At 43.9% G+C, this 14,924-nt stretch overlaps 1 protein-coding gene across 2 annotated transcripts in view; it reads right to left on the bottom strand.

Annotated features, from left to right (window-relative positions):
- Positions 1-12,565: 12,565 nt before the first annotated feature.
- The window catches only part of MCPH1 (microcephalin 1), a 1,086,437-nt gene continuing 1,084,078 nt past the window's right edge, over positions 12,566-14,924 (bottom strand). The window contains exon 14 of one of the 2 annotated variants that reach the window (XM_069235811.1): positions 12,566-13,006. In XM_069235811.1, coding sequence (XP_069091912.1) covers positions 12,957-13,006 — 50 coding nt within the window. In that variant the 3' untranslated portion in view covers positions 12,566-12,956. The remainder of the gene's footprint in view (positions 13,007-14,924) is intronic. The other variant, XM_069235810.1, reaches the window with a different exon arrangement.

Genomic DNA, 14,924 nt, shown 5'->3' on the forward strand with positions numbered 1-14,924 from the left:
CTAGTGTAGTGTGTAGAGGGTCACTGGGAGTGTAAGAAAACACTAAGGGTGTCCAAGATACCCCACCCCAAGACCCTGAAAAGTAGGAGTAAAGTTACCCTACAACCCCAGAAAGGCAGTAAAGTTGAGATAGGGGATTCTGCAAAGACAACAACTGACTGCAAAGCACTGAAGATAGATTCCTGGACCTGAGGACCTGCAAAGGAAGAGGACCTAGTCCAAGAGTCACGAAAGTGTCCAGGGGGGCAGGAGCCCACTAAACCCCGGATGAAGGGGTGGATGAAGCCGAAGATTCTGCAACAACGGAAGGTACCAGGAACTTCTCCTTTGGTCAGAAGTTGTCACAGGGTGTGCCGGAGGATGTAGAGTTGTTTCCACGCAGAAAGACTGCAAACAAGCCTTGCTAGCTGCAAGGGTCGCGGTTGAGGATTTTGGGTGCTGCCATGGTCCAGAAAGGACCAGGAGGTCGCCCCTTGGAGGAGGAGACAGCGGGGGCGGTCAGCAACACAGAGAGCCCACGCAGAAGCAGGCAGCACCCGCAGAAGCACCTGAACAGGCGTTCAGAAGATCTGAGCAGGGTGGTCGTCTCAGCACAACAAAAGGGAGTCCCACGAAGTCGGAGGTCAACTCAGCGAGTTGGGCAATGCAGGACAGACTGCTGGGGACCTGGGCTATGCTGTGACCAAAGGAAGTCTTGCAAAAGTGCACAGAAGCCCTAGCAGCTGCAGTTCACGCAGTACACAGGATTACTGTCTGGCGTGAGGAGGCAAGGACTTACCTCCACCAAATTTGGACAGAAGGGCCACTGGACTGTCGGGGACACTTGGATCTAGCTCCTGTGTTCCAGGGACCACGCTGGACAAGATGAGAGGGGACCCAGAGGACCGGTGATGCAGACGTTTGGTGCCTGCGATGGCAGGGGGAAGATTCCATCAACCCACGGGAGATTTCTTCTTGGCTTCCAGTGTAAGGTGAAGGCAGACAGCCCTCAGAGCATGCACCACCAGGAAACAGTAGAGAAAGCCGGCAGGATGAGGTGCTACAATGTTGCTGGTAGTCTTCTTGCTACTTCGTTGCAGTTTTGCAGGCGTCCTGGAGCAGTCAGCGGTCCATCCTTGGCAGAAGTCGAAGAGAGAAGTGCAGAGGAACTCTGGTGAGCTCTTGCATTCGTTATCTGGTGAGAAACCCACAGGAGAGACCCTAAATAGCCCTCAGAGGAGGATTGGCTACAGAGAGTGGTAAGCACCTATCAGGAGGGGTTTTTGATGTCACCTGCTGGCACTGGCCACTCAGAGGTCTCCATTGTGCCCTCACACCTCTGCATTCAGATGGCAGATGTCTGGAACACACTGGAGGAGCTCTGGGCACCTCCCCTGGGGAGGTGCTGGTCAGGGGAGTGGTCACTCCCCTTTTCTTTGTCCAGTCTCGCGCCAGAGCTGGGCTGGGGTGATTACTGAACCGATGTAGACTGGCTTATGCAAGGAGGGCACCATCTGTGCCCTTCAAAGCATTTCCAGGGGCCATTAGAGGCTACTCCTCTCAGGCCCCTAACACCTATTTCCAAAGTGAGAGGTTGTAACACCCTCTCTCAGAGGAAATCCTTTGTTCTGCCTTCTTGGGACTGGGCTGCCTAGGCCCCAGGGGGGCAGAAACCTGTCTGAGGGTTGGCAGCAGCAGTAGTTGCAGAGAAAACCCCAGAGAGTTCGTTTGCCAGTACCTGGGCTCTATGCTGGAGCCCCGGGGATGCATTGAATTGTCCCCCCAATACCATGAAAAATCCATGATCCTAGACATGTTACATGGCCATGTTCGGACTTACCATTGTGACGCTACATATAGTTATTGACCTATATGTAGTTCACGCATGTAATGGTGTCCCTGCACTCACAAAGTCTGGGGAATTTGCCCTGGACAATGTGGGGGCACCTTGGCTAGTGCCAGGGTGCCCTCACACTAAGTAACTTTGCACCTAACCTTCACTAACTGAGGGTTAGATATATAGGTGACTTATAAGTTACTTAAGTGCAGTGTAAAATGGCTGTGAAATAACGTGGACGTTATTTCACTCAGGCTGCAGTGGCAGTCCTATGTAAGAATTGTCTGAGCTCCCTGCAGCCCATAGGGATCTCCTGGAACCCCAATACCCTGGGTACCATATACTAGGGAATTATAAGGATGTTCTAGTCCAATCAGAATTGGTAAAATTAGTCACTAGCCCGCAGTGACAATTTTAAAAGCAGAGAGAGCATAGACACTGAGATTCTGGTTAGCAGAGCCTCAGTGATACAGTTAGGCACCACACAGGGAACACATATAGGCCTCAAACTTATGAGCACTGGGGTCCTGGCTAGCAGGATCCCCGTGACACATAACAAACATACTGATAACATAGGGTTTTCACTATGAGCACTGGGCCCTGGCTAGCAGGATCTCAGTGAGACAGTAAAAACACCCTGACATATACTCACAAACAGGCCAAAAGTGGGGGTAACAAGGCTAGAAAGAGGCTACCTTCCTACAATCAGTCAGACCGTCCTGCCTTACACTCAGGGCCCACCACAGCCCTCACATTCCCTTACACACATACATTGTGCACCATACATGCAGCATGCTACCCAGGGCCCTTCCACCAACCCCCCCTACACGAGGCCCTCACACACAGCACAGCACTCCATGCATTCATGCCCCATGCATTGTGCTCACAGTGTACTCACCTGTTGGTCTGGAGGCCCATACAGCATTCAGTACTGTGGTAGGACCCTATCCACCAGTCTCTCCAACTCCGCAGTGGTGAAGGCAGGGGCCCTTTCCCCAGTGACATGAGCCATGGTCGGCTCCAGACACAGGTCTTAGCAGCACTTGCAGTGTAGGTCCTCTCCTGTTGAAGGTCAGGTAGCAAGTGAGTGAACAGATAGAAAATGGCGGTCACGTCTGCAGTGGTGCGTACCGTCACCACCGGCTTACATCACCATTGGCAACTGTAACCCATAGAGCCCAATGGTATCCAATGAGGAGTTGCACGGCGGTTCTCGGACGCTTCCCACAACAGTGCACAACGTCAGCAGAATTACCTCATTTCCACATGTCCCTCCATACAGGACAGGCGGACGCCATGTCAGGGGGAGGGGCAGGCCATGGCACCTAACTGCGTCACAGTACACATAGGCACCATTTGTGCCTATCCAACAATATACTGTTACAGTCACAACATGCAATGCAGTGTACTGTTTGTAAATATGGAATACTGACCAGCTGCTCACCATTTTGCCCCCTAGATTGCAACCGCTGCGGATGAATAGGAGATGGAGACATTCCCCCGTGTACAGGCCCACAACAATGGAGGACAGGCACATTATCCTCACCTATAGACTGGACAGGGCCACAATCACAGAGCTGTGTGCCCAATTGGAGCCTGATCTAATCTATGCTATCTGTCAGCCCACCAGGATCCCCCCTCTTCTCCAAGTCCTACCTGTACTCCATTTCCTGGCAACTGGCTCCTTCCAAGTGACAGTGGGCTTGGCAGCAAGAATGTCTCAGCCAATGTTCTCAATAGTACTGACCAGAGTGTTGTCTGCCCTGATTAAACACATGCGCAGCTACATCGTTTTCCCCGTGATGGAGGATTTGGCCACAGTGAAAGCTGATTTCTATGCAATATCCCCAACATTATTAGGGCTATTGGTGGTACATATATTGCATTTGCCCCCTGCCCGGAGAAATGAACAGGTGTTCAGAAACTGAAAGAGCTTTCATTCCATGAATGTGCAGAGTGTCTGCCCGGAAGACCAGTACATCTCCATGTCAATGCAAAGTATCCTGGGTTTGTGCATGATGCCTTTAGCCTGAGGAATAGCAGCATCCCAAATGTGATGGCTCAACTCCAGAGGCCCCAGGTGTGGCTAATAGGTGAGCCCTGTTTCCCACCCAGTTGGTGTATGGGTATGGTGTGGGCCCTAAGGGTTAGTGTGTGGCTAACAGTTGTCCCTCAATATTTTCAGGTGACTCTGGTTCCCCCAACATCTTGTGGCTATTGACCCTTGTGAGGAATCCCAGGACAAGGGCAGAGGAATGTTACAATGAGGCACATTGGCAAACAAGAAGAATCACAGAGAGGACATTCGGCCTCCTGAAGGCCAGGTTTCGTTGCCTCCATCTAACAGGTGGATCCCTGTACTACTCATCCAAGAAGGTCTGCCAGATCATCATGGCATGCTGTATGTTGCACAACCTTGCCTTACGTCGCCAGGTGCCTTTTCTGCAGAAGGATGAGGCTGGAGATGGGCGTGTGGCAGCAGTGGACCCTGTGGACAGTGAAGATGAGGAGGCAGAGGATGAGGACAACAGAAGTGCAATAATACGACAATACTTCCAATGACACACAGGTAAGACACTGTAACTTCGCTTTTCATTGACAGTTTTGTGTTTGACATAGTCACTGGCAGGCTGATTTTACCACTTCTATGGCCACTTACTGTACCCTTTGACACCTCTATTTCAGATATTTGTGCCCCACTATCGCTCCTGATGTGTTGACTGCAGTCAAATACAGGTCATTCCTATGCATACATTACTGAACAGTTGTATTGCAGTGTTTAAAGCTTGTAAAACGAATACATAGTTCAATCATTTGAGAGACTCCATACTTGTATTTATTCAAATGGTGTTTATTAAAGTGCCAATAAGTAGAGGGGGATGTGCAATGGGCTGGGGTGATGGTGGAGGAATGTCCAGGATAGAGTCCAGTCTATGTGGATCACAGGTGCATTGTCCAAGGGGGCATAGGAAGTGGAGCAATGGCAGTTCAAAGTGGACAGGGTGACAGAGTGGGACACAAGGGTGACAATCAGGAGAGTCTTATTTCCTGGCAGAAGTTCTGGCAATAGTCTCTGGCTTCTGCCTGGATCGCAGGACCATTTGCGTGGTGGTTCTCCTTCTGCGGGGGAGGATGGAGGGCAGGTGGCCTGTTGGTCCTGTGGCGGGGTCTCCTGTCCACTAGCTGCAGCGGAGGTGGAAGGCTGTTTAGTGGTTTGGCTAGTGTCAGGGACCGCTGGTGTGCTACTGCCTCCCTCATGGTGTTGCCCATGTCTGCCAGCACCCCTGCAATGGTGACCAGGGTGGTGTTTATGTCCTTCAAGTCCTCCCTGATCCCCAGGTACTGCCCCTCCTGCAGCCGCTGGGTCTCCTGCAACTTGTACAGTATCTGGCCCATCGTCTCCTGGGAATGGTGGTATGCTCCCAGGATCTTGGTGAGTGCCTCCTGGAGAGTCGGTTCCTGGGCCTTTCCTCCCACTGTCACACAGCAGTCCTCCCAGCTTCCCTGTTGTCCTGTGCCTCAGTCCCCTAAAACGTGTGCCCACTGCCACTGACCCCAGGTCCCTGATCATCCTGTGTTTGTGGGGTTGTCTGGGGTCCCTGTAGTGGAGGACACACTGCTGATTGACGTGTCCTGGGAACAGAGGTATTGGCCCGCTGGGTGGGTGTTGTGCTGGTGTTTCCTGAGGGAGGAGGCTCTGTGGTGCCGACTGTCCAGAGGTCTCTGATGGGCCAGGTTGGTCATCCAGGTCCAGGCGTCCAGGGCTGGTGTCATCATTGTGGGCCTCTTGTGGGGGGGACTGGATGTTGCTGGCACCTCTTCTCCGGTGACGTTGGGTGGGAGATCTGTGGGGATGTAAATGCAGTGTTATTGTTTCTGCGTGTGACATTTTGGGCATGGGTGTGTTGCCCTCTATGGTTGCTATTGCCCTGGCAGCTTTGCCTTGTGTGAGTAGTTATTTGGTGGGCTAGGTGATTGTCTCTAGTGTGCATGCTTTAGTGATGGCTATCCATGCAGGTCTGTGATGGGGGTCCGTGCATTGGTGTTACATGCAGGGCTTGGTATTGGGAGGGATGGGTTGTGATGTTGGGTTGTGTGTGAGGTGGTGGAGTGATGGGAGTGAAAGCGGGGGTAGGTGATGACATGCAGGTAGGGGGGGTGATAGTAATAGAGATTTGACCTACCAGAGTCCAGTCCTCCTCCTACTCCTGCCAGGCCCTCAGGATGCATGATTGCCAAGACTTGCTCCTCCCATGTTGTTAGTTGTGGGGGAGGGGGTGGGGGTCCACCGCCAGTCCTCTGTACAGTGAGCTGGTGTCTTGCTGCTGTGGAACGCACCTTCCCCCGTAGGTCGTTCCACCTCTTCCTGATGTCATCCGTTGTTCTGGAGTACTGTCCCACGGCGTTAACCCTGTCCACGATTCTTAATAGAGATTTGACTTACCAGAGTCCAGTCCTCCTCCTACTCCTGCCAGGCCCTCAGGATGCATGATTGCCAAGACTTGCTCCTCCCATGTTGTTAGTTGTGGGGGAGGAGGTGGGGGTCCACCGCCAGTCCTCTGTACAGTAAACTGGTGTCTTGCTGCTGTGGAACGCACCTTCCCCCGTATGTCGTTCCACCTCTTCCTGATGTCATCCCTTGTTCTGGAGTGCTGTCCCACTGCGTTAACCCTGTCCACGATTCTTCACCATAGCTCCATCTTCCTAGCAATGGATGTCTGCTGCACCTGTGATCTGAATAGCTGTGGCTCTACCCGGATGATTTACTCCACCATGACCCTTAGCTCCTCCTCTGAGAACCTGGGGTGTCATTGTGGTGCCATGGGTGTAGTGTAAGTGAGTGTGTGTGGGGAGATGTGTTGGGGTGTGTGATTTAAGGTGCGTGGATGGTGTATAGGTGATGGTGGTGTGTGGCTGTGGTCTTGTCTGTGGTCTTGCTATCTCTCTTGTGGCAATTGTTTGTATTCGTAAAGGGTTGTGGGTAATGTGGGTGTGTGTTTTATAGGGGTGTAGGTGTGTGGGTGTGGTGTTTGTATGGGTGTCAGGTGTGTGTTATTCAAATTGTCCAATGTAGTGTTGTTTTGTTAGTGTGTTTGTGTATTTTGAGCACGGCAGTATGTAGCGCCAATGGTTTACCGCCATTGAATGTCCACTGCAGTGATTTGTGGGTCATAATGCTGTGGCATAGTTCTTTTGGCGTAACGGTGTGGGTTTTGCTACCAACAGTTTATCACTGACCTTTGGCCTGACGGGCTTGTGTGTGTGGCTGTATAGTGACGGATTGCTATGTGTGTGTCATAATATGGGTAGCGGTAATCTGCTGCGGCTGCAGTATGTTGGCGGCAGTCAGCATGGCGGTAAGCGGTACTTACCGCCAATGTCATAATGAGGGCCTATATGTCGTTCCAACCATCACTGTGCATGGCCTTCAGCTGTGGGTGGCAAGGGTTGTTCTCAAGGCTTGCCCTGCAGCCAGGCCTTGCAGCCTAGCTCTTATAACAACCCAACCCCAAGTCATGCACATCCTTTAGCAGTGCGAAGCTCAGGTTGGCCACAAGGCTTGTTTCTGTCAGTGGATCTGTGAGTGGGTGCATGAGTGTTTGAGTGGGTCTGAAAGTGGGTGTGTGAGTCTGAGTGGTGCATGAGTGTGTGAGTGGGTGCATAAGCCTCTGAGTGCATTTATGCATAAATGAATTAGTGTATGAACGAGTCTGTGGTTTTCCTTTAAAAAAAAATCACATGTGCGAATATTCTGCAAATAATATGCAAACCTTTGCGAATATCACGCATGGTGACGCACAATTATTTTAAACCCATAATTTGCCCCTAAAACAAACCTACATCACACCCATGGGGTGAGGGAACCTTTATCCTGAACCCTAATGCCACTTTGAATCAGGATTTCCACCCCTGGGGACCATGTCCCGTGAAATAAAATGGTGGTCACAACTTTCTAGTCAGCTTGCGGTCTGACAATTACAGCGCTTCTTTTCGCACATGCATTCGGGAAAAATTCGGGAAAATTCATGAATTTCGTGAATTATTTGCAAAGATGTCACAGCCAGAGATATACAAATGTGTTTTCCCTTTAATTTCTCAAAACCTACTGAACGCATTTTCACCAAATAAGAGAAAGCGTACGCATACCGAAGGCTATCTTTTTTGCCAAATTTGGTGTAATTCCGACCAGCGGTTCAAAGCTGTAAACGTGTCTAAATGTCCTGTGGGAACTAACAAGCGAAACACAACTTTTTTCACCTCCTCCCTTTTTCTCTGCCCCTGCTTGACAGATCATCCCAAAACTTTTCTTGCGTAACAAAAATCACAGCAACACTTTTGAGGGAAACTTTGATGAAGATTCTTCAATCGCCACCAAAGATATAGACAAGTCAAAAAACGCTTTTTCTATGGAAACATGGTCCTAGCTATAACTACCTAGTGGTGACTGCCAAACTTCAATGGAGAATTATGTCCCAAGGATTTAGAGGAGCTATCTCTCCTTACTTACAAGCAGGAATCCTGACCTGGGTACTTTTTTTGAATCAGTTTCAAATAATCTGTTTGAAAGAAACTTGGACAGACACTAACTTTTTTCCATCAAATTTTAGTGTGTTTAATTGTCCTGCAATAAAATCCACCAGAGGTAGACCAAGCGGACGGCTTATGGCACTAAAAAGGAATGATCTTAAGGTAGCAAACATGGAAAAAGAAATGTTTATTTTTTGGCTATCCCATTAAAAGTTAAAAATATATATGTATATACTTACCATAGTGAACATTTATATTCTGCCTACTTCTATCAAGGATAAGCATCGAATTCCTCAATTCATAATAGATTTAGAAGCCTTAACATATGATTCACCATCAGGCATATTCCTACTAACAAAATACTTTAAAGCAAATCAATCTGCTAGCAGAAAGCAAAAATACCAGCTTTAACGAGCAAGGAGAACCTTCCTCTAGCCCACAGCAGTTCTTTAGGAAAACTAACATTTCTAAAAACAGGAAATCTATCCATAATTCATTATAGAACTTGGGCTTTCAACAATAATATGGAAGATTCAATTCAGACCAACCTGTGGTGCCCACATTTATGTCAGCAGATAACAGCTGAATCATCGACTACACCTTGATCCATGTGTCGAATACTTATAAATGTTTTGGCTTTCAAATCATCAAAGATCAGAAACCAATCGACCCGCAAAGTATATCTTTAGATTGGGAAGTTAATTTGTTTAACATTGGGAAATATATTCAACAAAGGATGGAGAGAACTCATAGAAGAATAATCTGGAATTGCGGGTTCTCCATGTATTTAACAAGTATCTAGGTAGATAATGTTCTTGAAATGATGAGTGATTGTATCTTTGTCAATGCAATTAAAAGCTGAGCCACTATCTGGGAATCATTATTGGATAATATCTGTGTTTTCATACCTACATCAGCTATTCCATCAAGTAAAAGGGTGAAAAGATGGGATCCCATGGATTATCTGATACCCAACCAAAAAAAAAGATCACTCGGGAAAAAGCCATAGTGCTGCCAAAAAAAGCTGAAAATTACGTCTGAAAGCAAAAAATGACTAAAAAATTAGTACAGAACGGGCCAATCAAACAAGATTAAAGAAACAATCAAATAGTGGGTAAGCATCACAGATGAGAATTAAAATCAGAAATACTCGGAAATTCTTCAATACCATAGTCACAATTTAGAGTATCACATACTGTGTGGTAAATGGAAAGCCTTTATGTTATCCCTAAACGGAGACAGTGCTGTTTCAACAATGGTTTCAGTCATAGATGAGGATTTTGAGTCATATAACATTTCATCTAAGGGTGTTGAACTCTTAATATGAAATAGTTGAGACTTTGGTGCCGCCAGTTCTAACAGCATTCCAATAATGGTAATCAAATCTGATACAAAGATCTAGAGACACATCCTTCATTTACTTTTCAATCAAACAGTTTTGCATGCCCTAGTTTACTGACCTGGAAAGGCTCCTAGAATGAACTACGCTACAAAAAAGGGACAAAATCAGTGTTCAGCAGTTACTGTCTTATTCCTTTGCTAGAGGATGACAGCAAGATATTTACCAAATAGCTGCAGTCCCATTTATTAAATTGGGCCGAAGCAGGGGAACATATTCCAGTTAATCAAACCAGCTTTAAATCCATCTGTTCAACCATGGATAACACATTTAACTACTTTAGTCTTCCGTACAATAGATTTAAAAATAAATAATCTGTTCATCTGTTTTGTGGATTTTTCCTATGCTTTTGACAAGGTATTAAACAAAAGCTCTAGCTAAAGCTATCTCAATGGGGCAATAATCACAGACATTTGACTACAAGTTAGATTAACCAATGGCCAAGGATTAACACCAAGAATTATGGGTTCTATATTGCCACCTCTTTTGTTTGCTCTTTAAATGGCTGACCCCAATTCTCAATCAAGGTTAACAGCAAATCTCCTAAATTTGGGAAACGAGGAATTTCACATTTAATATATGCTGATGACCTCATTTTAAATAGGAGTATCCAGTTTTGTCTTCAAAGCCAATTAAAATAAATGGGAGATACACCACAGACAATCAATCACAGTAAAAGAAAAATAATGCCATTTGCCAAGACAGAAGCTAGATTTTTATGGCAATTGGATATGGAACTAGAGCTAGAAACGGAATGTACTTATTTAGGGGCAATCTTTGACTTAAAATTGATTTGGTTGTTAATGTTAAGAGCTTGCGATATTGCCCGCTTTGCACGTCTATACGGAGGAGGAGCAAATAATCCTACATGCACAGTTTCAACTATGAACATTTGCCCAGTTCTTTTACATGGGACACTAGCTTTTAATAAACAAATGATTAAGCCTTTAAATACTATTTACATTAAAATCTTTCAGCAAACTTTCAACTTAAGACATTCTACATAGCATGTTCTGATGAGATTAGAATGTGGTCTGTTTTAAAATCATATTTACGTAATCAATCACTAATGTGCTTGTTATAATGCACCACTGTCAAGATTAAAGGACCGCATTATCGAAGATTTGAAATTACATCTAAGAGTAAAAGTGGTGGACACTGAAACGCTGTTACAGCTTTAGATAGTTATCGCCTACCTTCAATAATCAGCTTAGCAGCGCTTCCCAAGAGGACTAGGAAGCTCTTAATTAAAAAGATAATTAGTATTGTATGAGATCGACATGTTTGTCACAACTAAATATAGGAATTCCCTTTAAATTATGAGACATTTACAAACAGAAGTTAATCTTATCTGGACTCTAACTTGGATTTGTGGGCAAAAAAAAGCCTTTCTACATTTTAGGCTACTATACAATTTATGGTCTAATCCTGGTGGTATGAACTAACAATGTTACTCCTGTAATTCCCTTTCCAAAACTCCAGATCATATTCTTTGTATATAGCCTCCTTTACTGGATTTGAGGAACAAGTATCGAAAACCACTCTTTCAAGAAGCTGGTACAAGAACAGCTGAAGACGCAACAATGTATTATTTTGTTTGGTGCACAACCGAATTTTTTTTATTGATGGTGATGCATCTAAAGGCCAAGCTTAAATAATTTAGTTAGATACAACAAATGTTAAAGTTATAACTAATGACAATTATTTTTTACTTATGGACAGTTTCTCTGTTAGATGGACGATAATGCTCATTTCTTTTAATATAATTGGTATTTAATTGGCCGTTAATTCACTATTTATTGTATTTTAGTGATTTTTTATTTAAATTACACAATAAACATTTAGTACAACCACAACTAGCTAAAAGTAGTCAAAATGTTTCTTTCATCAATTACCTTACTTAGTTCCTTTACTGAGTGAGTGCACATACGTGTCCAATTTCTAAAGCAGTGTGCTCGTTCATTAATAGAACCCTAACCTATTTGCAAGAGAAAACTATTGCAGGTCTCAACATTTGTAGTGCATGATAACAGGTCAATGATTGTAGTTATGTAGCTTACCTCAAGGTTTCTGAAAAGTAACACTCAGACTCACGTTCATTCTAGAGTGTGTGAAATCTCTAGAGAGAAGGACAAAATTAGCTTTGTTCTTTGAACTGTGACCTTTTTTTCAGATGTATAGACAATGGTATGGGTCTTAGCTCAAAGTGGAATGGTATATCATCATATTTCTTGAAAGCTTCTGTAAAATACCTCTAGCACCCAAAAGGCAAAAAAACTAAAAACTGTATCATGTACAGAGAGATCACATGGAACGAGTTGCCAAGAAATTTCTGCATTAGGCAAACATTCTCTCTCAATATCATGACATGCACAGGTATGGTTTTTGCTTAAAGATAACAGTATCATTTGTTTAAATTATATTATTTTGATTTCTTTTTAATGACTTTTCAAAGTCTTTATTTGTCAATTTGTAGACATATTACTCTAGCCAAAGTGGTCATTATTCATGAGTGTCATTAGCATTGCATGTATTGTATGATAAAAAGTTTCATAGCCAGTATATTAAAAAAGAGGTGTCACACACGTTTCTCTCAGCCTTCTGAAGAAATATTTGTAAAATATTTTTCAGCTACTATTTGCAGTCAAAGCTAATGTAGATCAGCAGGAAAACTACCTAGCTAATGGCTTAATGGCAAATGAAATACTAGAAGTAGCGTTTGAGCTATAACGTGAATAAAGTGAGCCAGGCTTTTTGATTTCATAATTTATTTCTTGTAAATAAAAAAGGGATTTGCATTTCAAAATCTAACAGAAAAATAAAATATAAAATTACAAAATTGAACACTAACAACGGTGATGTTACTCTTATTTACAAATCAGTGTCATTTTTTCTAAATAAAACAATGTTTAAAAATTACGTTTTCACATTATTATGGGACCAGAAAAAATATACATTTTGTTTAAAAGATGAGGCAAGATTTTGCACTCTACCTAAACAGGACAGATTTTACCAGCCCTACTTTTTCATGATACAACATTTTAGTATAGTACAACACAAAATGTGTTTCTGCGTACCCAAACTTTTTAAAACTTTAATATTACAATACTTTTGATCTAAAAAATGACTGAAGTGAAATGCAGCCTTTGTAGAGATAATGGATCTCATCATTTTTGCACAACGTTCGACTTCCAACCTTTCTATGGCTCAGCGCTAGAGGTAGTAGCTTTCCAAGGAGCAGACCCGGTGCTGGGTAATTGAATCTAGAAACAAAGACATAAAAAAATTAGTAGTTCAATTTTTTAGCGCTTCACGTGCTCCAATGTATCATCCATTAGGGTTCGAGCACCTTAGCCTGTTTCTACCTAAGGACTGCTGACAGCAGCCATTCAGCATAAAAAATAACTCAATATTATTACTATTAATAATTCTGGCCCGATTCACAAAACTATGTAAGCAGTCTTACATTCACAAATTGGCTATTTTACAAGTACAAAATCAGGGTGCTACTCTGAACAGATTTTTGAACTCTTAAAAGGGTTTACTCACAAAGATTTTTGAATGACTAAATCTACCAGAAGTGATAACAGTGGGCATTTCAGAGTGAAAGTGCCCCAATATTTTGCATATCCTTTGTTTTAGTTTGACGTTCTGCTATATGTGTATTTTTGTTTTTCTAACACTATGTCACGTTTTTAGAAGCCTATAAAAAATGGAAAATGTGATTCAGAACAAGTACATATGAGATCTGTAGAAGAGATGGACAGTAGGATGGATTGGTCTGGACATCAGACTATTAAGGTCGGTCAGGGTTCGATGCATGAGATGCCACTTCATGGTGACTATAGACAGCATGACTGCACCGTCCTTTTCAGCACATCTCATGAGAGAATGGCAGGTGGGTATTAAACCAACTCTCAAGCTAGTTACAGGGCGACATTGAGTTCTGTAGGGACAGGCTCTCATCCCTACTTGGAAAGTTGTTGCGTGGCATAGGGTGGACAGAGCATAAAAAGACTATTCTGGTCTGCATGGTTTACCACCCTTTTGATTGAATGACTTGTATCCTTCCACTGTTCACACTCAGAGAGTTTTTTTTTATTTATTTTGCTTTTAACATTCCATGGGAGTGCATGCATTGTCTATCTTTTATTTACTGTTATTTTTCTGCATTACCAAACAAGCATGTTTATGTTTTACTTTTTTGCCAATTCCGAACATCAGCATAATGCAATGACAAAGCCAATAGATCTGCATTGGCAAAGCCAAAACGCAATACCTATTGACTTTGCCAATGCTTGTTAAGGTTGCCACTTGCATAATTATAATACCAGCAACAATGTCTTAACAGGCATCAATCAAACATTAAAATAAACAATGACAGAATCATACAGAAACAAGATACAGATGAAAGCTTTATGTTGTATATTGCAAATATATATTTCAAGGTCAATTAAACAGGAGAAAATCCACAATTATCCAAAAATGTGCAGTGATTAAGCCCAACTAGAAATTCAATTCTATTTTGCACCACACAAGCTTTTGTATATACAAATGCCTTTGTACTAAGGTGAGGCATTATTACGTATAACTGAGATCCCGTTTTAGGGTCGAGCCTGCGTTGCATGCGCTTGCGCATGCGTATCGCAGCGAGACGCTTTAGGTATTAGAAAAGGGCTCGGAGCCCAGTCGACGTCACGTCAGTGTTTTTAATTGGTTCCTGGGCTTGCCTATTAAAATCTGCTGGCTTTCATTAGTCGAAGGCATGCATACATCATGCCTTTTCCGGTGGCTAGTTCTCCTCGAGCACATCGACAAGTACAGAAAACATGCGAGGCCCGCTGTTTTCTGTCCGGCTCGTGGACTACTTTTTTCTCTATTTTCCTAGCGCGATTTCGTTTGGCAGAAGTTCAGCACGTAACACAGTTAATTGCACTTTTTCGGTTACGTACATAAAAGCACTTTTGCCGATAGGTGAAAAGTCAGGTTAGGGGTTTACAATGCAATAATTTCTAACATGAGCAAACGTGAGACCCGTTGCATTGCAAATGCTTGTTATTGTTATTTTCACATTTTATATCCATGAGGATCAAGCTTAACTGATTTATTTTTGTCCAGATTACTATGATGGACTTGTGGACTCTGGAGTGGTGTGAACTACAGGACCCTCCTCTGGATCGC

Source organism: Pleurodeles waltl, chromosome 5, assembly GCF_031143425.1.
Source record: "Pleurodeles waltl isolate 20211129_DDA chromosome 5, aPleWal1.hap1.20221129, whole genome shotgun sequence".
Lineage (NCBI taxonomy): Eukaryota > Metazoa > Chordata > Amphibia > Caudata > Salamandridae > Pleurodeles > Pleurodeles waltl.